General features: G+C 43.5%; 1 protein-coding gene across 1 annotated transcript in view; it reads left to right on the top strand.

Annotated features, from left to right (window-relative positions):
- The first annotated feature begins 2,388 nt into the window (after positions 1-2,388).
- CCDC80 (coiled-coil domain containing 80) overlaps positions 2,389-27,184 on the top strand; it is a 35,884-nt gene continuing 11,088 nt past the window's right edge. The window contains exons 1-4 of the mRNA XM_078452994.2: positions 2,389-3,225; positions 3,671-5,577; positions 13,471-13,627; positions 25,753-25,889. Of these exons, the coding sequence (XP_078309120.1) occupies positions 3,682-5,577; positions 13,471-13,627; positions 25,753-25,889 (2,190 nt within the window). The 5' untranslated portion in view covers positions 2,389-3,225; positions 3,671-3,681. The remainder of the gene's footprint in view (positions 3,226-3,670; positions 5,578-13,470; positions 13,628-25,752; positions 25,890-27,184) is intronic.

The raw sequence follows: 27,184 nt of genomic DNA, 5'->3' as shown, positions 1-27,184 counted from the left end.
CGGGTGTCAGGCGGTTTCAACACAGTGAATTCCCAAACTAGCATTTCTAAAGTCCACTTTAAACTTGTATTCCTTTTACCCCCATCTGCCTCAGCATCCATCTCTTTCAAATCTCTCTTCTCAGTTAATGGGTCACTGTTTCTTTTTTAGGTTATAGAAAAATGGAAATATCTCCGTGGAAGACTTTTTAATACAGAGCTCTTAAATCTTGGACTAGAAATTGAGAATCTTTGCAAACCATGTATCAGTACACGATTCTCCAGAAAGCTGTGGATTCTCACTTGTTTCCTAATTGCTTTTATTAAGTATGTGCTCCCTGGACTCTTAAGGTCTCAGGGAAGGCTTTAGGTATTGAGGTTGAAAAATTCCTAACAGGCAGGAGAAGCCCCACTCTGGCAGTGCGTGTGTGCGGGAAGGTGGGGGGCAGATAGCTCTGGGGAGGCACTGAGTCGGTCCTCCTCCGCCTACGTGGTTTGCGCGCCATCTAGTGGAGCTCACAGAAGGGAAGAAAGCCCCACGAAGACACACACAGCTCAGGGTTGGGCTGGCTTCCCCTCTGGGTCAATTCCCCATGGCAAAACTGACTGTATTTCAACTTTACCAGTGCACAGGGGGCAAATGTGGTACACATCGTTAGGAGGTTGCTTAAAGGCATGGGATGTTTAAGAAAGAGGATGAAAGACTTTGAGAACCTATTAAGAAAGTCAAGAAGTACTGTTAGTTATTCCAGAAAGCAGCACTCTAAAATTATAAGTACTCTGGCTGAGAAAACAAATAATACTTCTCTCTGAATATGAGAAACACAAAAAGGAAGGAAGAGGAAAACAGAGAAAGCATGGGGAGAAAATGAAAGAGGGAGACAGGATAGCATAATGCTGGGTAAATAGTTCTAAATCTGGGTTCAAATTTCAGAGCTACCGCTTACCATTCGTGCGATGTTGAGAAATTTATTTAAACTTACTAAGCTTCAATTTGTTCATCTGTAAAATGGGGGTCATCCCCCCTACCTTGTAGGGATGCTATGAGGGTTAGATAAAGGAAGATACAAAAGCACCAGGCCCAGGGATGCATGTGAAAACGCACAATAAATGGTAGCGTTATTAGTAGGGAAAAGACAAAAGTAAAAGAGAAGGAAAGAAGAAAGCTCAGTAAGGGATAGATGTGGAACACATTATGATGTGAGAAAGAAAATAACATCTAGGACTTCCAACTTAGCAGAGGCATTTATTTGATCAACTTAACAGGTGAATCCCATGAAAGGGGGAGTCTTCCCCAACCCCAGTAGATACAGAGTCTCTGTCTGAAGTTCACCTTTGTTACTGTACTCACAAGTGTCAGAAAGGGCTTCACAGGAGAGTCTTCCCTCTTGGCACACCTTGGTCTTGAAGCTGTGGGCTGAGAACCCTACATTCAATCCCCTACAGGTCTTTAATTCAGTGCTGGGAGTTTGTGTGAAGGAAAGGTAAATGTGACCAGTCGGAGATGGGACTGATCAAGGGGGTGGCAATTAGGAACCAGTGAGGGTAACCATTAACACAACCTAGCTTGAAGGAGGGTTTTGAGAATCCTGGTTCACCACTGTCTATGGCCGTTAATCCCAATTGAATGGTGCTCTTTCAGAGACCGGGCTAAATATCTGTATACCCCGAGGCGCCTTCTCTCACCACCAAGAGCTAAATCCCCCTGGCAGGTCCAGGAGGTGGATGCACAGAGCTGTCTCAGTCTCTCCTTTGGAACCTGATATGACAACTTCTAAGGATTGCCTAAAACCCTCCAGACAGCAGAAGCCTCTGGGAGCACAATACTGCACTATACCCCCCCACACCCCCAGACACACGATCATGTTCTCTGAGGAAGCTCTCTCTTAGCCTAGCGTCTCTAGCCAGAGCCCAGAACTAGAGATCATAATGCCCTTCTCCTGATGTAATGACCAATCACAATCTCAGGAGAACAGCAGCCATTGCTTGCATTTCTAACCTTTTACCAGCTTCCTTCCATGCCAAAGAGAAAACTAGGAACAAGAACTCAGTAATATGATCCCCAATTAGCATAAAATAAAAACAACCCAGTCATGTTTTCCACGGGCTTTTCCAACCTCAAACTAAACACATGAAACAGGGAGAAAGAGATAAAAATATACACATGGAACTATAAATATATATACTGTCTGTGGATGTGCAGCCAAGCACCCTGAGCCAAACGAGTATCTGTCTCTAGGAAAGCCAAGCAGCCAGATGCAGAAATCTGAGAATTTTCCCTTTCCAAAGTACAATGTGAGTACAGACAGGAAGGGAAACTATCCTTCCTGGCAAGGAAGGGGTTAAGTCCTCAGCCATCCTATTCTAAAGTGATTTATGATGATGGGTAGTGTTTCAAAACTCTCCCCCACCCCAAAGAGCAGCCCTCCCCTTCCCCACCGAGAGTCCACTCTCAACGTGCTGAAGTGAGAAGGAGGTGGTGTTTTGCTGATCTGTTAAATTCTTAGTGAAGTTTCCTTGATTTCCAGCGGCTGCTGTTGTTTGAGTTTGGTTTGGATCAAAACTGAGGTTGTCCTGGCATTTCTGGGACCGAGTCCAGGCAAGAGGAAGAAGAAAAAGGAGAAGGAAAAGAGGAGGAAAAAAAAAAAAAAAAAGGTGGGGAGAAATAAAGGGAGGAGAGAAGCGCAGGAAAAGAAAAAAGTCTTTTTCAACATCACATTCCTGTGTTTTCCCTCAGCCTGGAAAACATATTAATCCCAGTGCTTTTACGCTTGGAAACAAAGGGAGTAAGCCAGACTGTGGGGGAAAGGGTGATAAGAAGGATCCTGGAACTCTAAAGAGAGAAAGAGCAAGATTCAGGACTAGCTGGGACTCCACTTCCAGGGGCGCCCTGTGTTGTCGGCACAGGGGACTGGCACACACAGACACACGAGACCGAGCAGAAACTACAGACAAATGGAGAAGCAAAGACTTACAAGGACAGCTCCTTTCACCTCATCCTACTTGTCAAGAAGGTGAAAAGACAGCCAGAGGAAAGAAGAAAGCAGCTCAGCCCTCAGGTCAGGACAGGCTGTGGGTCGGTGGCGCCTTTGGGAGCTGGAGTTGCAGCACACCCCCCTTTGTACCGCTCAGCCTGCAAAGGAGAAAGAGGCTTGGGAGGAAAAGTATTTCATCTAGAAAACTGTCCTGGGACCACACTTCAGATTGCCTTTTAAACCCTCTGCATTCCATCTCCATGAGCCACCATGTAAGTGTGTAATCTTTCCTGTCTTTGGTGTGTTTGTTTGTTTCTTTGTTGCTTATTTGAAGAAATGAAATAGGAATGTTGTCATCATTAACGTGCTCAGTGTGCCTTTTCTCTGGAGCATCAGAGAGCCCGTGGAAACGGTGCACACAGGCTGAATGGGGAACTGAGCTGGGTTTCCTGCTTAATGGAACTGTCTCTGTTAAGCACTAACAAATTGCAGGGGTTTAAAAGCAACAGGATCTCATCCTATTTTCCATTCCCTGACCTCCTTCCTTTTTCTCTCACCATCCCTTCCCCCACCCCTTGGCCAAGATAGAGAAAGAGAAAAATGCCCAGTTCTGTTTGCAATTAAATGATTTTCTTTTCTTTCTTTCTTTCTTTCTTTTTTTTTTTTTTTTACTCCCCCTCCCCCCTCTCTGTCTTTTGACCCCGCTGCCTTTCAAAGTGGATTGCACAATGACATGGAGAATGGGACTCAGTGTTACCATGCTGCTGGCAATGTGGCTGGTGTGCGGATCAGAACCCCACCTCCATGCCATGCATAGAGGGAGCCACGGAGGGCGGAAGGTGCCCCTGGTCTCCCCCGTCCACAGAAGGCCAGCTCGGCTTCTGAGGCACACAGGGAAGGCTCAGGGACTTGAGAGAACCACTGTGGAAGAACCAAAGCTTCCGCCTCTCCAAAGAAGGAGGAGTGTGCCCGTGTTGAGGGTGGCCCCCGCAACAGCCCCACCAGCCCGGCCGCGCGGCAGTGGAGCCCCGGCGAGACCGAAGCAGAGACCAGGAGCCCCGAGCTCTCCCCGTGACATGATCCGAGATGAGGGGTCCTCAGCCCGTTCCAGAGTGTTGCGCTTCCCCTCTGGGTCCAGCTCTCCCAACATCCTCGCCAGCTTCGCAGGGAAGAACAGGGTGTGGGTCATCTCGGCGCCGCACGCCTCGGAAGGCTACTACCGCCTGATGATGAGTCTCCTGAAGGACGATGTGTACTGCGAGCTGGCCGAGAGGCACATCCAGCAGATCGTGCTGTTCCACCAGGCCGGCGAGGAAGGAGGCAAGGTGCGCAGGATCACCAGCGAGGGCCGCGTCCTGGAGCAGCCCCTGGACCCCAACCTCGTCCCAAAGCTCATGAGCTTCTTGAAGCTGGAGAAGGGCAAGTTCGGCATGGTGCTGTTGAAGAAGACGCTGCAGGTGGAGGAGCGCTACCCGTATCCGGTCAGGCTGGAGGCCCTGTATGAGATCATCGACCAGGGCCCCATCCGCCGGATAGAGAAAATCAGGCAGAAGGGTTTTGTCCAAAAATGTAAGGCGTCTGGGGTAGAGGGCCAGGTGGTGGAGGAGGGGAACCATGGTGGAGGAGCCGGAAGGCCAGGACTGAGCGGTGAGAAGAGAAAAGAAGACCCGAGGCGAGCACAAGTCCCGCCGACCAGAGAGACTCGGGGGAAGGTGCTCAGGAAGCCGGCCACCGCCACGGCCGCTGCTCCCCCCGCTCCTCCAACCCCAAGGGCCACCACCACCCTGTCTCCTGCTGCAGTGCCAACAGTGACCCGGGCCACCTCTCGGGTGGTCACCGCGGCTGCAAGACCGACAACCACCACGGCCTTTCCCACCACCCAGAGGCCCTGGACCCCCAGGGCGCACCCCTCCTCGGACGCCCACCGGCCCCCAGCAACTGCTGAGGTGGCCACGGCCAGGGAACCCGGGGCCTCGGAGAATCTCTACCCCCAGCCCAGGAAGGAGCAGCACAGGGAGAGGCTGCAGGCCACCAGGAGGCCCAGCAAGGCCACCAGCTTGGAGAGCTTCACGGCTGCCCCTCCCACCACCGCCTCGGAGCACAGCACGCGGGCGGGCGCGGGCCGTCTCCGGGACAACCGCACCGACCGGCGGGAGCACGGCCACCGGGACCCAAACGTGGTGCCAGGTCCTCACAAGCCAGCGAAGGGGAAACCTCCCAAAAAGAAAGTCCAGGACAAAATCCTTAGCAATGAGTATGAGAGTAAATACGACCTCAGCAGGCCAACTGCCTCTCAGCTGGAGGACGAGTTGCAGGTGGGGAATATTCCCCCCCAGAAAGCAAAGGAATCCAAAAAGCACGAAAAGCTGGAGAAACCTGAGAAGGAGAAGAAAAAAAAGGTGAAAAACGAGAAAACAGACAAGTTACTCAAGAGTGAAAAGCAAGTGAAGAAGGATAAGGCTGAGAAAAAGAGCCGGCAGGAGAAAGAGAAGAGCAAGAAGAAAAAAGTAGGGAAAACAGAGCAGGATGGCTACCTGAAACCCACCACAAAACACTTCGCTCAGAGTCCCAGGAAGTCCGTGACCGATCTGCTGGGGTCCTTTGAAGGCAAACGACGACTTCTTGTAAGTAATCTCCCCAGCAGTGTTCTGTGGGCCGAAGCAGGGCACGTTAATGTTTGCTTTGTTATTTTTCTAAAATCATGTTGCTAGACGGCGGGCTGTGGCTGAACCCAGGCCGTGTGGAGAAGATCAGGAGGTATGCCAAGAGAGGGCAGCCAGGCCGGTGCTCTGTGAACCTCTGTCCACACAGATTCCTGGCCCTAAGGTCCAGACTCAATGGCCAGAGGACCTCAGACCTTGTGCCTGGGGAGGCACCTATGCCCATCCCCCACCCTTAGCTCTCTCCCAAGGGATAGTTCTGGGTATAGTTCCTAAAATGGCATGCTTTGACTCTGGTGACAACTTAGGAAAAGGACTATCTCTTCATGAGCTTAGGAACTAGACGCATGTGTGTGGAGAATTGGTAAAGTTTTTCCTTTTCCCCCTAATTAGGTCTGTATCAACACATGGAAGCCTCAAAAAGGAAAGTAAGGCAGCCTGGGTAGAGAGTGAGTGTGACTGGGAGTGGGGGAGGGTCCTTGTTGGTGTGACCCTCACAAATACTTTAAAACCAGCTGAAGTCTTCTCCCCTTAAAGATTGCCTCCCTCGTCACTGCCCAGCTTCCAGTAAGAGGCCAAAAAGGTAGAGTGTGAGGAACTGGGTTGATTGTTCCAATTTCCAATACCCTAGAGACAGATGTCAGTTTCTCCTGAGCCCCTGTCAAATGAATGTGTGTGTGTGTGTGTGTGTGTGTGTGTGTGTGTGTGTGTAAGGAGACAAGCAGCTCTTTCTCCTACTTTGTGGGTGTTTCTGAAGCCACTGATGTTGAGCAAGCCGTAGGTCCATCTCAGGAGCTCTCTCTTTTGGCCATTACTTGCCTCCATCCAAAGAATGATGAAAGAATCTAGTCAAATCCAAGGAAGCCTTTGGACAGAAATGAATCCTATCCTAAATGTAAGGGCAGTTGTCATCAGCCATGTGAGAATGGCTCCTTCCCCTCTCCATGTCTCCTTCCCCCTTCTTTTAGGGCCCTTCCAAGATTTCTACCCCTTCTTAATACTGTCATTTTACTCCAGGCTGTCAAGCAGGAGAAGGTACCATACAATCACTTCAGAGAAAAGGATCAGAAATTAATGTTGGGCAATGTGGGTCAGGGATGAGTTTTTTCAGATACATGGGTGGGAAGGAGACCTCTCATGCCACCGAGGACAGCATCTGTCCTACCGAAGGCACAAGGTGACTCTGCACCTTGCATTATCCCCACCAAAGGAGACAGGCACTCTTCTCTCAAGGCATCTCTCAAAGGGGCTTTTAGTTTTTGCAGATTAATGATGGATTAATTGGTCATTAATGGATTAAGAATCTGAGCAGCAGGACTCTGGTGTCCATTCATCTTTAGTGGTTTCAAAAAAGCTGAAATATGCATTTGAGCAGAGTCCCTGGTGGTGTTTATCATGGGCGAGACATGTCCCAAAATTGTCTTAGCTGTTCCACAATAGTGTACCTATGTATTAGAACAAAACGTAAGTTTTCATTGATTGTACAGGTTTGTGTGGTGTGTGTATGTGTGTTGTTATGTGTTTTGTTTTGTTTTTTGGTATATTTTACTCATTTTTAACTGAGCCTTAAAGTATATAAATTAGTAGAGGGTATGCTGTCTGCTAGAGTACTTTAACAGCTACTTGGGTATTTTCAGAGGACATAAATTTAAGTGAGAATATTTTAGTCAGAACCAAAGAATCACTATTTCAGAGAAGAATTTACCTGGTACTTAAATGTTTATTAGAGAACCCAAGGGAGTCAACTGCTGTCTTTGGGGTGTGGGCAAGCATTGGTAGTGTGCCCCTCCTGAGTACACAGCACTTAGTCCAGCCTGTGAAAGCACATCACCCAACCCCGGCCATTTAGCCCACAGGGCAGGCGAAGTGTTCCTCATGGGCAGGGTTCAAGCAGGGGAGAAATAATCCTGGGTAAAATGTCAGGATTGTAATTGTGCACCCGGCTGGCAAATACTGCCATTGCCCCTGGTTTCTGAGTCAAAAGAAAGAGGTTTTCATACTCTATCCCTGACATTAGTCATGCCTTTCATTTCTCCCCCTTTCTCTCTACTCCCTTAGTCAGGGATTTGAAAGTCCAGCTGGCTATTTTCTGCTTTAAACAGTATCCCTGATCATAAATTTCTAGCAAATGAAAATCAAGCGACAGTTTCTGCTGATGTCATGTGAGGCAAAACAGAAACCAGCTGGGATTGCTCAGGGCAGTGTTGCTCTTTGGGGCTGGTGAACGAACCAGGTTTGTTATTAGAAAGAAAGTAGCAAGAGGAGGCAGTTCAATCTTGCCGTCCCACATGTGCCCAGCTGACGATCCTATCAGAAATGTGTGTTCTGAAGAGCTAATATCTAAAATAGGAATGGGTTAGAAAAGACAAGATGAAATAAACGTGACAAAATAGCAAAAGATGGAGAGAAAAGAAATTCCATGTCACCAGGCAGAGAGGAGACTTGTGTTTCTGGGTGAAAGGGCTTGTTGGTGCCATTTGTCTTTTTCTACTCATTTTTCCTATTCGACACGCCGATGTTACTCAGGAGGTTCGGTGATTCAATTAATATTCACTAAGGCTCAGCACGCTCTGAGTTGTTAAAGACGGCTGACAGCATATACCTCCAACTGGCCTCAACCTAACCCAGTGTGCTCGGACTGAAATAAGGTGTCATTCCCAGAAATCACGCAGGACTTTGAGCTCATCTTTCCAGTGTTTCCGTAACCTGGCGCCCAAGTACAATTTATCATAAAGCCCTAGTGCTTTTACACTTATTTATATCATTCTTTAGATGTGAAAACATCATGTAATCACTCCTTATCCAAGTTTTTAGAGAAACAGTGGCTGCAGTGGTATGAGTGAACATCATAGTAGGGACCTTCAAAGGAGCTGCAAGTAGAAACAGGTTTCCTACTCTGAGGCCAGAGGTCAGTCCTTCCAAGCCCCTGCCTGTCAGCCTGTGAACAGAAAAGGGCACATCCTTTGGCAACGTAAGGTGCTTCACCAAAACTGTGTGGTTTAATTTTCACAACAACCCCATGAGGAAGGACTGATTAACTCTACCGTACAGCCAAGGAAAGAAGCTCAGAGAGGTTGAGAAGTTTCCCAAGGTGTGCAGCTAATATGTGGCAGAGTCAGAGTTAGAACTCGGGTCTGTTTGATTTTTCTTAAGTTTATTTATTTATTTTGAGAGAGAGAGAAAAAAAACATGAGTCAGGGAGGGGCAGAGAGAGAGAGAGGGAGAAAAAAAATCAAGCAGGCTCCGCACTGTCAGCACAGAGCTGGTTGCGGGGCTCAAACCCACCAACTGTGAGATCGTGACCTGAGCCAAAGTTGGATGCTTAACTGACTGAGCCACCCAGGCACCCAGGCCTGTTTGATTTTAAAGCTCACATTCCAGCCTCTCCCTCTATTCTGCCTTCCTATGGGTGTGAGCTTCTAGTGGGCATAAGCAGTAAAGTGAGGGGGAAACTAAGGATTCATCCCTTTAATCAATACAGATGTTTTAAAATTCACTTTCAACCTTAAATTACTCAGGTAAACGGCCAGGTATATCAATTGTCAACATTTTTTTGCTAAGCAACAATGTAGAGTTTCCGCCTTTAATACCCAGGTAATTCTCTGCACTTCAGCTCTCTGGCTTTCCTGGCCCTCAGTCAGTGGAGAACAATAGACTGAATCCCTGTTAACTTAATCCCTCAGACCGGTTGGTGTCAGTTTGGGATTGACAACGTAAGAACACAGTTAAGCCTTTTATCACGAAAACATTGGAACTATGTGGAGCCAAGCTGTAAAGCCACCACTTTGTGCCCCGAGATGTCCCTACTTGTCAATTAGCAAGAGGCCTCATAATGTGGGACTGCATAGACTCAAGATCAAGTTTAAGTACTCTTTGGAGACTGAATCTCTTCTAATGCAACTGGGTTCACACTTTTAGCCTTACCTCAGAAATCTGGGTATTGGGACAACAAGCCACTTATTTGGTTTAATTTTAGAAAGGGATACAAAGCTCTGCTTTACTGAGACGACTAGCTTGAATGTCATTTTTCAGAATCCTGTAAAAATCTAGTGTTTTGATCCTAACGCAGCACTTAGAAGAAGCTGAGACTTAAAATATCTTCCCTCTGGCATCCTCCCATTCCTGTTTGCTCCCTTTACTTATGCAAACTGGCTTCATGACATTCTGAGGCTCCTTGTGCCAACACACCAGTTGGAAACAGAAATGTAAAAAAGAACACGACACAATTCTCTATTCACGACACATGCCCTGATTTATCTCCACCAAACTGGAAAGAGGGCAAGTGTCAGACAATAATGTTTACCAAAAAGTTCTAGGATGCTCTTTTTAGGAAGAGGGGACTGGACACGGTTACCATTTTAAATACCGTTGGAAATACTGCCGAACTGAACAGTGAATGGGCTGGAGGTGTCAGTATACAGAGAAAGAGTCGCCGAAATATGTTCACATGATCAGCCTCCTCTGATGCAAACTTGAGGAGCAGATTAAATGAGGATGGGCGGGGGGGGGGGGGGGGGGAGTGTCTTTATCAGCTGGTTTGCAGGCTGCATCTAGACATTCCTCAGCACGGGACCACTTCCTCTCCTCTGGCTGGAGTGATCTGTGGGACCCGAGAAATGTGGGCCTGCATCTGAAGAGCAATTAAAAGAAGAAAGTGACCATTGTGGGCCAGTAAAGGCATTAAGAAGGATCTTGCATTTGAAGACTACATTTGATGTGGATAAGGGGGAGGGGAGGGGAGAGCTTTCTGGGTGGAAAGAGTGATAGGGGCCAAGGCAGAGGAAGGAATGAGAGTGAACTCTTCAGAGGCAACATACACGTATGGTGTTTGTGTGCACACAGCCTGTAGATAGATGATAGATAGATAGATAGATAGATAGACAGATAGATATAATTTTTTTCTTGATTTTCACTACTTGATGAGTGGCAGAGTTGTTCTGTTATAAAGATGCAAAAGCTAAGGTTCATAAGGTTTAAGTGGTCTTGTTGAGGCTGCAAGGTAGCCAACGGTTGAACTAGGAGAAAATTCAGGCCCTCCTGCTTTGGCTGCAGACACCCTTTCTCTGTGCCACTCTGCCCAGATTCCTTTCATTTCACCATTGAGAGCAGTCTGGCTGAAGAGTGAAGTGGTCATGTAAGGGAGGAATAAGAGGAAAGGTTAGCAAGAGAGAGCCTGGGGCCAGGTTGCCGAGGGAGGGAGGAAATGAGTCATGCAAAATAAATGTCACCTCACTGGGGGGTTAAGGCATCCCTGGGCATAGGTCCTGAGATGCAAATAAACATCAGGGCTCTTTATTTACTTCTGTTGGATTCCCACTGGGTATCCAATGGCCTCAGGCTACGGTGTTCAGAGGTACCGAGAAAAGCTGCCAGGCAGGGGAGGATGAGGTTCTGTATGAGATTCTATATTGTCTGCAAACCCCAGTTATGCACAAGAAGGACAAAGGGACCAGAAGTAGTTTTGAGGAATCTGGAAATCCTGTCATGTCATGTCATATCATAGACTGTAATAGTTCATGGCAAAATATGTCAAGAATGAAATGTATGGATTTGAAGTTACAGTGGCAGGTAACTATCAGTCATCTAGCACATGGGCACTCCTCTAAATATATTCTAGATATAGAAAAAGGAATCCAAGATCATTACCAGTAGAACTTATCCTTGTTTTTGACGGTTTTGTGTTTTCACGTAAACATTCATTTATTTTAAAATAGTGTGTTTGTGAGCAAAGAATGGCCACAAAGAAAAACCTAAAACATACCAACTGAAAATAAAACTCCAAGATTTGGGCCACCACCAAAGCTGAAGAAATGCTTTCAAATATCATAAAGCTAATTAAAAACTAACAAACAAAGCAAAAATATCATCACCGTGTATTTTTTATAGCCACTTTAAATCTTTTTTAAAGCTGAGTATGAATCAAGGAATACATTTGGGGAAATACTATTTTTCCTCTTGGGAAATTACATTTCTAAAATAAGCATTTTCTACCCAACCCTGTCCGTCTGAACAGGCATATAAACATGAAATCAAAAATAAACAAAATCATGACTACTTAAAGTAAATAACAACCTGAGAGGAAAAAAATTTCATCTCAGAAAAATCTTTGTTAATGTTCCACTCAAAAGTGTTATTGAACACATTTTGATATCCACAAGTGATAGAATTTGGCAGGCACAGGAAATCTTTAAAAGGGAAAGCCTACAGGCAACAATTAACACATCTGTGACAGAGAAAGATAAATACCAATATCAAGCTGGGAGCAGATTTAGTAACCATTTTGATAAAGTGTGAGGAAGAGGTTTAGCAACATGGTGACTTCCTTTCTGAAAAATGCCAAGCTAATAGTCACAAACTTCAGAAATATTTTGTAAGTTTAGATGGGCAAGTAGCAAAGTGGCTGATAAAAGCATAAGAGACTCTTAAAAACTGAGAAGAAACTGAGGGTTGATGGGGGGTGGGAGGGAGGAGAGGGTGGGTGATGGGTATTGAGGAGGGCACCTTTTGGGATGAGCACTGGGTGTTGTATGGAAACCAATTTGACAATAAATTTCATATATTGAAAAAAAAGAAAAAGAAAGGAAAGGAAATACCAAAAAAAAAAAAAAAAAGAAAGAAAGAAAAAGAAAAAAAGAAAAGTGGCTGATAAATTTGAATGTGGTCAAGTTCGAGAAATGTGTATAGAGGCTGGTTTCTAAGGTAAGTGATGAGTTAGCAAAAGATCAATAGACAGCCTTCACTGCAGACACTAGCCTAGTGAGGTATGTGGGGTCAAAGAGCTCAACAAAGACCTGATCATCCTCAGAATGAAATTTCACATCAGTGGGCAGGGTGAACACCACCATGCCCACTCACTTGTGGAGTGAGGTATACAGTTCTGGTTTCTGCTCATGAAAAATGTGGTAGAATTGGAGAAGGCTCAGGAAAAGGCTACAAAAATAATCAAGGAAGGAGAAAAGCTTTTATATCCACTTAGATAGGAGCATTGAGACATTCTTAGAGCATTCAACAGGAGCCCTAAAAATAAGGATATTCTCTTTTTCTACAAAATTACAAAATATGTTGTCCCAGATGGCTCCAGTGACTACAGCATCTCTTTCTTTTGCTCTATTTTTCCTCTTTTTTCCCCAGAACTCAGGGGTTCAAAGTGAGCTTGAAAGACACAAGGAGTTAGGTGAAAAATACCAGGTCTGAATTAGAAAGAAGGCTGAAATGAAACAGTAAAAATCCATCCTGTTGGGGGATTCGAATGTCAAAGAAGTCTGCCACAAGCTCTGTATAGGCCCAGTGTGACAAAACATAGGCGAAAAGGCCATCCTAAAAACTTTCTGCAAGTTGCCTACTAAAGATACTGAGTCATTGAATGTTCCGTAGTGCCCCAGGCCTGGTTATGAAGCTCTCTCAACCCTATGGGACATGACACAAAAGAGTAAAAACCACTGAACTTACAAATGTGTGAGCTGCCAATTAGGATTATGAAGACCAAAAGGAAGGAAAGGAGGTAGCATTTATTGAACAATCACGACATGTCAAGCATTCATGTAATGCTCGTAACAGCCTTGCAAAACAAGTATTCCTATGCAGAGTTCACAGATGAGAAAACTAAGGCACATGGAGACTGGTGATAAAGATAACTGGTGGGAATAGAAAACTCTGTGTCTGGAACCACTGAAATAAAGAGGGCCTTTCCGAATGGCCTGTTTTGGCCCTAACTATGCTAAGTGTCCAGTAGAGCGCTTTAGTTGACTTTAGTGCCAGTCACTGCCAGCCCTCTATTCCAAATGTTCCCTTTGGATTTTGCCTCTGTGTACAACCATCACTGTGAATTAATATTTGCTTGCCTCCGCCTGCCTTTAGCTGATCACCGCTCCTAAGGTTGAGAACAACATGTATGTGCAACAACGAGATGAGTATCTGGAAAGCTTCTGCAAGATGGCCACCAGGAAAATCTCCGTGATCACCATCTTTGGCCCTGTCAACAACAGCACCATGAAAATCGACCACTTCCAGCTAGGTTCTCTTAAACATTTTAATTACATTATTGTTTTTCTCATACGTAAGGTGGGACAAACTTTATGGGAGAGGTCAGTGGGAAATTAAGAGGAAAATTCAGGTATTCAGAGGGCTCTTTCCTTGTCGTAACAAAGGTCAGCTTACCTACCTACTTATGTTAACTGTTCCACATGGTTCTGGTGTAGGTTTTTGGCACTTTAAAATGAAAAAAAAATATGCAAGAATTCTATGGTTTGCAGATCAATAAGGTAGAGAAAAATGTGAGAGGTAATACAGTGGTGGGACAGCCAGAAAAGTATGTAGACAGTTTCTTCTGGATCTGGAGTCTTCTTGCCTGTGACTAATACCATCTGATCTTCCTGCTGCCTTCATGCTGCAGGTGACTCACTCACAGATGGGGACCTGCCAGGCCCTTGGAAGCACTTGACTCTGGCAAGACTGGGGAGGGCTGAGAGACGCTGTTCAGCTAAATGAAAAGTCACTGAAAGTGTGGACTGAACTGCACCCAAGTCCTTTTGGAGAGGAGAAGAATTTGGCTTAATGTAGAGTTTTCACAATTTTTCATATTAATGGTGCATGTGAGGCTCAGGAGGTGCACAGCTCAGCGCTGGGCAGCTGTCTAACTTCTTGCAATTCTCATGGGAATGTCGCAAGACTTACTGTGAGTAGTTCAGCCACAAAGTCAGAAGCCCCAGATCAGACCCACCCAGTTTCTTTTATAATTATTACATCTCTGGGGCTTTATCTTTAAAAAAAAAACTTTTACCCTTCACGTATTCTCGACTTCTCAAAGTTTTTATTTTAACTATAATGAAAGTCCTTCATATTTTACCATGTGCATATCCTGCCTATTTTTCATAAAATATATTTCCTCTGAAAGAATATAAAACATATTTTCCCCATTAGTTAACAGTTAGCTTCAATATATATAACACATTAGCTCACAGATTTTTCTGTCATGTGATCTTGATGTAACAGAACACATAGTAGTCATAATTATGTCATGAGAATGTCATTTGGTTTGAATATTGTCTGGCCTCTAAATCATATTTTTAAAATTGTGGTTAAAACACAACATAACTAACTAATTTCTAAGTGCACAGTACAGTGTTTTTAACTAGAGGCACAATATTGTATAGCAGGTCTCTAGAATTTATTCAGATATGGAATTTCAGTTATGCCTTCTCTCTTTTTATTAACTCACCTTCCACTGAGATAGCTCCAAAGGAAAATAAATTCCATCCTTTCCAATGTCCCATCATAAATCATTGTGGATTGGTGATTGGTTTGTGGACATTAATCCCTGTGCGGTGTGTGTTTGGGAGAGAAAACAACAACAAGGTCCTTTACCAAAACAACAATACTCACACATACAAACAGAAGATACGACAGAAGGTCTAGAGTCAAACAGACCAGTTCAAACCAACAGTCCCAACTTATTTCTTGTGTGACTTTGGGCAAGTTACTTCCTAAGCCTCAGCCTTGAAAATAATTATATCTCTTTCACAGGCTATGGTGAGGATTTAGTAAGATAATGTGTATAAATATGTGCCATATAATAAGTACTATGGTGTGGTCATCATTACCACCATTTTTTCTGGCAGGCATCTGGAAATCAACGAACTGTCACAGGGACTAGAGCACCTATAATGAAAAGGGACTTGTAATTGCTTTCTGCTAATTACAGAATGTTAACAGTGAACCCTCATGACTGCCCTTCGAGGTCACAAGGTGCATTACTACTCCTGGTAATAAAACCAAAGCCCCAAAGACTAATACTACAAAGCCACATATTTAGTGTTTAACTGAGATTCAACCATTAGCTTCCTGGATTTTTAAATAGTAGCAAGAGCCAGTGAGCTTAATTACAGCCCAGATGTCTAGAAAGGAAGTAGGTATTCAATCTAGTGCAGAAGCTGGTGCTGGCTGGTGATAAAAGGCCTCCTCCACCAGGTGTTTCCAGTGTCAGATGTGTTGCCCACCAACCCTTACACAAAGAAACCTCATTCCTTATTTCAGAGAAGTTTGGAAAAATCATTATATGTTCTACTTCAGTCTCTATGTGGTCCCAACTGTTATAAGCATCTGGTGTTGCCTTGGCAAATTTTTAGCATTAATCCTGCTGTTTTTTAGACATCTGGATTAAATATGAGCAGTAGAGGCACTGAGGGTTTTTTCCCTGCCCTATTGGAAATCAGGTATTGTGCATTGGTGTTTGCCTCTCACTGAATGGCAGTTTGGACTTGATCTGGGGGGGGTGGGGGCTTTTATTTTGTTCCTCATTTAATTCCTGGAAGGCCTTTCTCTCCTCGTGTTATGTCCCAGCTTACCCTTATGGGAAAGGCCGTAGAACTTTCAGCCAAGACTGGGAGCCAGCCATGGGAAAACAGGAATTGGCATGCATCATGGGCTCAGTGAACCAAACTCTAGCCTTGACCAATTTTCAGCTGGAAATCTATCAGATGGCCTTACTTTCCTTAAAAATAAATCAAGTAGTCTCTCCTCTTCCAGACTTTTACTGGGCCTCAAAAACAGAGACCCACATCCAACTACACTGTGGGCTGTACTCACCAGCTGGTCCATCTTGCTAAGTGTATTTGAACTATAAATGATGGACCCACAAATTCCAGGAAATTTACCTTAAGATTTCAGTCGTTAGCCTAATGAAAGTCACTCATGCCTGAGCAAATTGCAATGCAGGATAAGCCCATCTGGTTTTCTCATCCAAGATAATATTATACATGAGAGTTTAGAAAGACATGGTACATTAAAGCATTCCCAATTGTTAGTGGTATTTAAAATATCAATTGGGTAGAAAAATTTGTATCTATGTCAAGAGGAGGAATTACAGACTAAGTGTGCAGATGGGAAGAAGTTGCTGGCCTAAGACACTTTGTTGCAGAACTGAAAAGAGAAACTGAGGGGAAAGCACAGCAAACATGTTTCTTTCTTAGCAGAATAGAGGGCTGAAAAATATTTGACACTGATAGTCAATCACCGGATTTTAAGGACCAGAACATATGGACATTTTTATGGGACAAAGGAAGTTCTTTGATGGCCTCCTTTGAAGGAAGAAGACTCTAAGGGTAATTGATGAGAAAGGAGGTGGGGAAGTTGATGGGCTCATGGATGGAACATGACAACAGGAAAGAAAGTGATTCCATAGTCCCATGAATAAAGAATTCATGGGTGCATTTCTAAAATACCTTTGATAGGTGAAAATGATAGACTCCATTTCAGCCTAATATTCTCTTTCTGTCTTTGATCCTGTTGAAGAGAATTGTTCTTTATGGACAAGCCTCATAGGCTCCATAACAATGTAGAGTGTCACTTTTCCTCAGGAGCACCTGAAAATTTGACCCTTTGCCCCAACTCCTCCTTTCTTCCGTCAGTAGTGACAGTGCCTGGCAGCTGCCTTCTTCAGACCCTGCCACTTTGTGCAGGGAGGCAAGGCTGGGGGAGTGATCACACTTCCAGACACTGGCTTGGCATCCCTCTCTGTTTATTCCGTCTTTGATTATCAATCACGCTGTGTCCTCGAGGCAGGGGAGCCTGCCCCCAGCTTGTCCATCATCCCATTTCACTGCCCTCTTGCCTCTCAAGTGTGTCAGTGTCAAGATCAACCCCTGATGATCAAGGGGTGAAAAGCACCTGATACGCCAACCATACAAAACAAGTGCTTGGAGAATGTGGTGGAGGAATTAGCTCTTCCAGTTGCAGTCATTAGAGAAGGTGTAAATATCAGAAAATTTTGAAAAGTGGGTTGATTCATTGGAGGGGCCTTGAAAATGGAGATTTGTTGATAGATGATGATTCTATCAAAGTACTTTTTGTTTTTATTTATTTTTTTAAAGAGAATTGGATTTTTGGATTCCAAAGTCAAAGCTGCACAAAAAGGTATCCACAGACAAATGTTACACCCATTCCTGACCCCTTTACCCTGTTGATCTCTGCCCCATAGGTATTTTTATGATTCCTTATTTATGAATTTAGTGCTTCTTTATGCAAATACAAATAAATATAAACATCTGTATTCCCTCCACACTTTTAGTACAAAATATAGTATATATAATACCCTGGACTTTGCTTTTTTCACCTAAAAAATATTTCCTGGAAATCTTCCCTTATGAGTATACAAAAATCATCCTAATTCTTTATTAAGCCATTGTGAGAGCCTATCATAGTTTAACTAGTACCCTTGTTAATAGACATTTAGATTGCTTTCAGTATTTTGCTATTATAAACAGTTTCACAGCAAATCACCTTATATTTATGTTACTCTATCTATGTGGGTATATCTTTACAATAGATTCTGAGAATCAGGATTATTGGGCCAAATGGAAAATGTATTTAATTTCGTTAAATATCAGCAGATTTCTCTCCACACAAGTCGTATCATACTGCAATCCCACCAGCAATGTGTAAGTGTCTGTTTCCCTAAAGCTCTCCAAAAGACTGTACAACCAAGCTTGTGAATGTTTTCAGCCAATGTGGTAAAGAAAAATGAGATCTTAGCATAGTGTGTTGGTGGGTTGCATTTTTCTTTCTATGAGTATGATTGGACATTTTTTCATGTGTTTGAGGAGCATTCATACTTTGCTTTTAGTGTCCTTTGCCTTTTTTTTTTTTCTATTGGATTGTTCTTCTTAATATCAATTTATAGGTACTCTTTCTAAATTAGAATGAAAATTGAGACTCCAGTTCTCTTCCCAATTCCAAGATACTGACCCAGTTTGGGGATAAGGTCCAGGAATTTATATTTTTAAACTGTTGCTCAAGTGGTTCTGATTTGCAGCTAGGTTTGGTGGAGAGCAGACGGTTAAGTGTAGGACAGAGTGAAAGAGAGGTTGGCACCAGATTTTAAAGGATTTCAAATACCAGCACAGAGAAATCAAATTTTATTTGGTAAACCATGTGAAGTCACTAAAGATTTCTAAATATATTTTTCAAATAAATTTTAAATAACTTCCCAGGTTTGGGGGAGTCAGTCTGTAGGACAGAAAAGAATCTGGCAGGATGCTTTCTTCATAGATAGGACAAGTTGCTCTTTCTAGAGAACAAGAAAGCAGCAACTTTGTGATCAGGAATGGCCAGGTTAGTCTCCCCTATCAATTTGATCCAGACACTCATTTCACAATGGGTTGGTAGGCAGGCAACTGACCCATTCATATAGTAAAATAGGAGCAAGAGAATCGACTACAGAGTCATTTAAATTAATCTGTTTCCAATCAAAAGAAAGTAAATCCCATAGCTGGAGGCCAGGGTTATCATCAGCAATCTCAGAAATATCGTTAAAATAAAAGATTCAGCTTTTTATGGAGTCTTTGCCTTCAGATTTATCCATAGCTTTGGCCTGTGCTGACTTCTTGAATAGGATAGTTATATTTTATTATTAAAACAAATTTTTTTAACATGTATTTATTTTTGAGAGACAAAGTGAGACAGAGCATAAGTGGGGGAGGAGCAGAGAGAGAAGGGAGACACAGAATCCAAAGCAGGCTCCAGACTCTGAGCTGTCAGCACAGAGCCTGATGCGGGGCTCGAACTCACAGAGCACGAGATCATGACCTGAGCTGAAGTCAGGTGCTTAACCTACTGAACCACCCAGGCACCCCAGGATAGTTATATTTTAAATGCCATATAAATAGATTTTATCTATGTTGTGTGTTACCCCGGAAAGGGTTTATTAAGGTAGGTGATGAATGGTGCAGCGCAGTGGATGACACTCAAGAGATCAGAATGCCAAAGGAAAATAGAGTTTATTGCTCATGGGTGCCAGAGAGGAAATTGCAGCACGCCCCCTAGGCCCACAAGTGGAGCCAGGGTTGGGTCAGAAAGCAGCAGTAAGAGCAGGGAGGGGAGAGCCTAGGTCACTGTCTTTATTGGGGTTCCCAAGAGAAAGGTGAGGCAGGACAAAGTACAGAGTTTCTGATTGGCTAGTTTGAATAATTTCACCAGGCTTTGGGCTATAGGTCTGGTCCCTAGTTGCCTGGTACCTGACCCTGGATGATTAAGGAAGAGGAATATTGTTTCCTGGCGTGCACGTGTCAGAGAGAGGAGGCAGGGCATTGGGTTGGTTGGTTTGCATTTCAGAGAGCTACTGCAGGCTGCAGATTTGCTGTCTCTAAGAATTGGCTAGTTTTGGGAGAGGCAGTCTCTCCCTAGTCAGAAAGGGTTTTTAACATGTCAAAATATCATAATATATAGAAATTTTTAAATGTGGTTAATACAATTATAAGACCTCATATGTGAAAACCCAAATTTAGAAAATAAATCTATATGATGAGCTTTCTCAAATTACACTTAGACTGGCTGTGTTATAAGCTCACAAGATACAGGAAGTGTAAGGGTTTGATGATGCATTTTCTTTTTTTTTTTTTTTTTTTTTTTTTTTAATTTTTTTAACGTTCATTTATTTTTGAGACAGAGAGAGACAGAGCATGAACGGGGGAGGGTCAGAGAGAGGGAGACACAGAATCTGAAACAGGCTCCAGGCTCTGAGCTGTCAGCACAGAGCCCGACGCGGGGCTCGAACTCACGGACCGTGAGATCATGACCTGAGCCGAAGTCGGACGCTTAACCGACTGAGCCACCCAGGCGCCCCTGATGATGCATTTTCTATGTGGACCCAGAACTGCTCACCTCCTTCACTCTACCCCTCACTACCCTCTTTTTTCTCACGTGGCATCTTTCTTAGGGGAGAGATGTCATGGTTACCAAATCTGTACCTAGTGTCTATGCGTGCCAGGCTACAGGGATTTAGAAGACAATCAAAGGTTAGTCCCTGTTGATGAACTGCTCGTATCTAGTGGAAAGAAAGATGTGTAAACAACCTGTTGCAATGCAGGGTGATAAGCATTATTGCAGAAGCAGCTAAAAGTATTGTGAGTGCATAGGTGAGGTAAAGATAGGTTGCAGAAGTAATTAGGAGTTCCCATGTAGACGGGTAGGGATAGCATTCCAGGAAGAGAAGGCATATTTCTAGAAACTGAAAATAGAAGCTGGAGCATATTGTATGGAAGAGTTAAGTGATCAGCTCACTAAGATAGACTGAGTCCAGGGCAGAAATGGCCTTGGCCGCTATGCCTAGGATTTGGATTTTATCCTGTCCTTGTTCCCTGTCCTTAGATGGCAACATAGCGACCCAGAAAACTTGTTAACATGCAGATTCCTGAGCCTCACCTCTAGAAATTCTGATCAAATTGGTCTGGACCCAAGGATTGTAATTTTAACAAGTGCCCCAGGTGATTGTGCCCCGCCTGTCTACCCAGGTGAGGGTAGACAGTGGATCATGCTTTGAAAAACTGTTAGAGGAGATACAGAACTTCTGAAGCAATGGGAGAGGCTGAAATGGTCCAGGAACATCGGCAGAATGCCTGAACTCAGGTGAGACAGAGTGGGAGTAGGAGATACCACAGATATCGTAGAGAAGGAGCCGTCACAGATGGAAACTTCAAATGTAATGCCTGGCACACAGTTGGTGATTAGTAAGTTGTTGCTGGAGCTGAATTTTTCTGCAACGTCATTGCTGTCTATGGTCAGACATGGAAGAACAAATACATGAAGAAATCTATTACCACCTCAACTTGGGAATTGAGATCCTTAAAGGATGGAAACCCAGGCCAATGCCCCACTTACAGGACCAGTCCCCACCAGGGTGTGACAGAGTTCAAGCTCCCTTCTGTCCCTCCTAAGTCATCTTAGGTCAAGGACAGGCTGTGTGGCATAACCAAATCCCACCACATGAGTTTGGATCTGTGAATCCATTTAGCTGGATCAAGACCATGCGGACTGTTTATAGGATTGCGTCCTCAAGAATGTTTGCTTCTAAGCCCTGCAAAGGACTAGAGAGCTTTGGCAAAACTGTTATAAAAATGTAACAAGAAGCTGCCAAATTGATGCTGCATTTCCAGACCGAGGAGAGCCTGGTGTTCACCCAGCCCTGACTGAGACGGAACGTGGAACGTAGTGGAGATCTGGGGCAGGGGCAGGCAGCTGGAGCTGGGAGCTGGCCTCACACATCCCTTCCTCCAAATTGGGCCAGAGGTGGACACTGTCTTATGGTAGAGCTGCTGTCATCCCTTGTAGGAGCCACCGTTGATCAGTGCTTTCACTGTGATTTTCCACCTCAGCACAAACATTCATTTGGGATGTAGATACTCTGCAGTCTGGAAGTGTAAAATGTTTATTTTTAATGTCAGGTCAAAACGTTTCAGAAGATCTTTTAGTTGAAAGGAGAAAACAGGCCATGACATCGGTTTCTTGCTATATCCCAGTTAGAACGAAGGTTGGCTTAAATCTTGGTCCTAGGTCTTCTCTGTCCTTGGGTGGGATATGTTTTGGTCAAGTAGAGAGAATACTCAATAAGAATGAGGTCGTATTAACTGAGCCTTAACCCTCACTCTGTTATTAACTAGTAGGGTAAACTTGAGCCAGTTGCTCCTTTGTGGGCTCTGTGATGGGTTTGTTCTCTGGGAAGCAGGCTCTGAAACTGAGATTTGCATACATGCGGTTAATGGGGGAGTCATCTTCGGAATAATGCTTATGAGAGGGGAGGGATACGAGAGAACAGAGAGGGAGTTTTAGTTGTAATGCAATGAACCCTTCGGAGTAGCAGTTCACTTGGAGGCAACGGGGACGTTTTTTAGATCTACCCCACTGCATCAGCCACTGAATGTGGGCTGTCCCCTAGGAAGAGTGTGACTTGGCAGAAAGGCACCTCCTTTCTAAGGTCAGTGATTTTCAGAGAGGGAGTCAGCGGCTAACCTTCACAGCAGCCTTGCTTCTGAAGGCAGGATATGGACAGTGCCCCAAAGTGTCTGCTTCAGTCCCTGTTTCATCTAATGCGCCATATATTATTGTTTCTCAGTAACGTGACTGGGTTCTGCTAGGTAATGTCCGTATCACTTCTCTGTTGCCACAACAAGGCTGTGTAATGACGACCCACACACTCCAGTGGTGTGTAATTATTAAACATTCAGTCATAAGCCTGTAGGGTTCAGCTCACCTGGGCTGGGCTGGGCTGGGCAAGCCTTGGTGAGGCTGGCCTATGCATGTCCAGTCAGCTGCTGGTTGGCTGGGTGGTCCTGCTGATCTTGGCTGGGCTTGCACACTTTAGGGATCAACTGGTGTCGCCCCGTCTGGGCTGAGGCCAGGGTAACTTGGTTTAGCTTATTCTTCAGAAGTCTAGCGTGCATGTTGTTCTCATGGCGACGGTAGAGGCAAGAGCAATCCCAAATGTACAGGCTCATTTCTAGCCTCTATGTCACTTTTGCTAACATCACCTAGCACTGGCCGGAGCATGTGGTATAGATGAGCTCAGAATCGAGAGGCACGACAGTTTAACTCATCACTTTAAAGAGGAGCCACAGTCACTGGACAAAGAGTGTAGGTATGGAGAAAGGTGAAGAACTGGGGCCATTTTTTTGAAATCTACTACATTCTCCAACTTCCTTCCATCCGAGCCATTTAGTGCTTTTTGTAACTTTCTCTGTGAGGTAGAGATAATGGTCTCATTTTGATTCTAATTAGGAATTTGAACTCTATCCAAATTACTCATTTCTGAATCTAGCACCCAGCATAGACTTAGCTCAGGACACTGGCTGCATTTCCAGTGTATTGACAGTGTATAACAAATACTTTATTATTTGTATTAACAGTGTATTAACAAATACTTTGTTATTACACTCCAGTGTATTAACAAATACTTTGTGGAATGAACAAAAGTATGCTGAGAATTAAAACCAGGAATCCTTAGATTCAAGAGAAAATCTTGCTTGTAAAGTTTCAGAATCATTAGTTATTAAAAACATTTTTAAATCAGTTTTTAATTATTTATTTTATTATTATTACTAATTGTAAAATATGCTCTTTGTTAAATTTTACGTAATATAGACATGCTTAGAGTAAATAGTGAAAGTGTCCACTCACCTTTTCCATTCCCTAGAGGCAACCATTGTTACCAACTAGATGTCCTTCTGGACATTTTCCAGTGTCTATTCCTGTACAGATGTATTTTCTTTTATTTCCTTTTAAGCAAGAATAATGTCTACTATGCATTTTCTTCAGCAACTTGCTTTTTTAGCTCAATGAGACATAGTAAACAAAAACCAACAACATGAATCTGGCAATTTTTTTTAATTACTTTGTAATTAATTCATGACAGCAAAAATGTACATTTAAAAAAAAGTTTAGGGATGCCTGGGTGGCTCGGTCAGTTAAGCTTCTGACTCTTGATTTCGGCTCAGGTCATGATCTCACGGTTTGTGGCATCCACCCCCACGCTTAGGATTCTCTCTCTCCCTCTCTCTGTCTGCCCCTCCCTGCTGTCTCTGTCTCTCTCTCTCAAAATAAATAAGCAAACATAACAAATAGTTTATATGGGGGTGCCTGTGTGGGTCAGTGGGTTAAGCATCCGACTTTGGCTCAGGTCATGATCTTGCGGTTTGTGAGTTCGAGCCCCGCATCAGGCTCTGTGCTGACAGCTTGGAGCCTGGAGCCTGCTTCCGATTCTGTGTCTCTCCATCTCTCGGCCCCTCCCCTGTTCATGCTCTGTGTCTCTCTGTCTTTCAATAATAAATAAATGTTTAAAAAATTTTTAAAAAGTAGTTTATATATACGAAGCATATAATTTTTCACTTTGCAGAGCGCTTGGTCCTCATATAAGCTATGGGCTCCCATGCCTTTGAACCGCCTCTGTGAAGAACTGTCACAATTTGGGGGAAGAAAGCAGATTCTTTGTCTTTGCATTTTGATCTGCTTTAGAGGAAATCAAGTTCCTTGTTTGTGTACTTTCAGTGATCCTAATCAAATAAACCAAAGTAATAGTTAAATTGCAATCATCCCCTTTTGAGGAAAAGAGCAATGGTCTGTGGTACTCAAGCCCTATAACCTCTGTATTTGTAAAACTATGGCTGTTTCTACTGTAGTACTATTCAGTGGGTAGCAATGTGGGCAGTAAGTGATAGAGTCTTTTCACCAATATATCTATGATCACATCTTTGCTGACTTTATTTTTTTCACATTTTTTTTTTAAATACAGGGAGTCATTTGGCAGATAAAAATTTTTGTAGGGTTGAGGGAAACACTGTGACCTGGGAGAGATGTAGCATTTTCATCTCAGAGATGTTAAACTGATTTCCAGACTTAAGAGTTGCCATATTCAAACTTCCCATCCACCTAGTGACATGTTCAAGAACCATTTCGAAGTATAATAATTTATTTTTAGGGCTTGATGTTTAAAAAATATATATAATGGTTAAAAACTTCTGTACATTTAGTAACACTTTGCTTGAAATTGTATTCACTTACAAAATTTGTATAATGAGGGCAGCTGGGTGGCTCAGTGGGTTGAGGTGTCTGACTCCTGATTTCAATTCAGGTCACGATCTCATGGTTCGTGAGATCAAGCCCCTCATTGGGCTTGTCACTGACAGCTCGGAGCCTGCTTGGGATTCCCTCTCTCTGCCCCTCCCCTGCTCATAGTGTCTCTCTCTCTCTCTCTCTCTCAAAATAAATAAATAAACTTAAAAAATTGTATTATGGAGAGCTCTACATTTTTGGAGCTAAAATGAACCTGTTGGGCAGGCCTGAACATAGGCTTGTTTCTCTCTATAGCAATGACATGGTTCACTGAGTCTCAAAGTGATTCTGTAATAAAAGTGAGGAAAAGATAGAGATTTTAGACTCAACTAAATAAATAACAAAAACTAAAAGAAAAAAAACAAAAACGTTTTTCTTTAAAAACAGAAACAAAACTAAAATAAATTTAAAAGCTCCTTGGTGAGATGGGGTGATGACTCATTCCCAGGATAGAGTTGGCAATCTTCTTCCAGGGGTGAGTCAGCGGCCTTCACTCTCACTTTGCTCCTTCTGATTCACTACCTACCATCAGGGTAGGCACAGATGGGGCTTGATTATCTGTAGAGAACTGACTTTCAAAATGAGTTTATTCATTTATTTCTACATTTACTTATTCACTTGGGGAACTTGAGTTCAAACAAAATGTTGGCTGAATGTGTGCAACTAATGAAAGCTGTTCTAATTAACTCAGGACGGAGACTCAGAGCTTCCCACTTATTTTGGTCTTGTCACACCCATATTCATTCACATTTCATTTCCTTGAAGATAATGAAAAACCCATGCGAGTGGTGGATGATGAGGACCTGGTAGACCAGCATCTCATTGGTGAGCTGAGGAAAGAGTATGGAATGACCTATAATGACTTCTTCATGGTGCTCACAGACGTGGACCTGAGAGTCAAGGTAAGGGTTTCTGTTTTAGACAGTACAGTTCCATTCCTTAGAATAGCAACTCTGAATTTTTTGTCAATGAATCTATTAGACGTATGAATAAGCACAAATTATTTTATTAAGTGGGAAGGTTTTGAAAAGGTCCAGATATTCCACGTTATCTTATAGAATTTGTGCCTACAAATGTAGTCTATGGAAAGAACTGGGTTGGATGACCTTGTATGGCCCAGCTGTTTGACTCAGACTAAACTCTTCTGTAACATCAATGTCATGCATTCATCAGACACTGGTTGAGTAGCTATGATGTCCCAGGCCCTGGGGATAAAAGGTGAAAAGTAGTTGGCTTCTTCCTTCAGGAAGGTCAGATTTAACATGGACCCACTCTGGAAGGGCCTGGAAGTTTTACCTCTCAATCCCACATGGACAAGACAGTAGGGTTTTATACCTACTTTCTTCTTATGCTTAGGGACAGAAGTTCTGAACCATGAAAAATTGTGCCATGTAGTAATACTAATAATACTAATACTAATACTAATACTAATACTAATACTAATACTAATAATACTAACAAAAATAGCTAACTTTATTAAGTATCTTCCTTACGCCAGGCACTTACTTCAACCCTTTACAATCCCTATCTCAAATCTCTGAGATAAATAATGAGTAATATCTTCATTTCACAGAAGAACAAAGATAGGCCCAGCGTGGTTAAGTAACATGCCCAAGTTTACCCACTTAGCATTGCGCTTGGTACCCACACAGGCTGGCTCCAGATTGCACTGTCTTTACTATTCTAGTGCACCAATAGCATACCATGCTTATATGAAGATCATCAGGAGAAAGGTCACCTGGGCCATCAGAATAGGTCATTCAACCTGTAGTCTTCTTCTGGATCTGGAGAGAGTTCCCTTCTTTAATGCATTCCTTACTTGCATTGCCCCACCTATAACGTGAGGGGCTGAACTGGATGGGCCCAAAGGTCTCTGCCAGCTTTTACACTCTAGCTTACTGAATTGCCACAGGGGGTATATCTCCAAGCCATGTCCAGACTTCCCTGTAGTTTATGCTGACAATGCTCAGCCAGCCATCAAATCCATCTTAGGTTGCTGTTATAAGTGCAGGAAGCTCTGATCCAGGAAACTGAATTGCATTATCTTTAAGGTGGATTCCAACTTTTTTTCCAAGGATACACATAGAAACATGGTCTAATTTTAAGTGATGCTTGCTCAATAAAACAGCCTCTGGGAATCACAAAGAGTTTATCTAGATTCCTGATGGCCAGAGAACGGTGCTCCTTCTGGTGAAAA

The sequence above is a fragment of the Panthera onca genome, chromosome C2 (genome assembly GCF_046562875.1).
Source record: "Panthera onca isolate mPanOnc1 chromosome C2, mPanOnc1 haplotype 2, whole genome shotgun sequence".
NCBI lineage: Eukaryota > Metazoa > Chordata > Mammalia > Carnivora > Felidae > Panthera > Panthera onca.
This window is presented reverse-complemented; position numbering and strand designations above follow the sequence as displayed.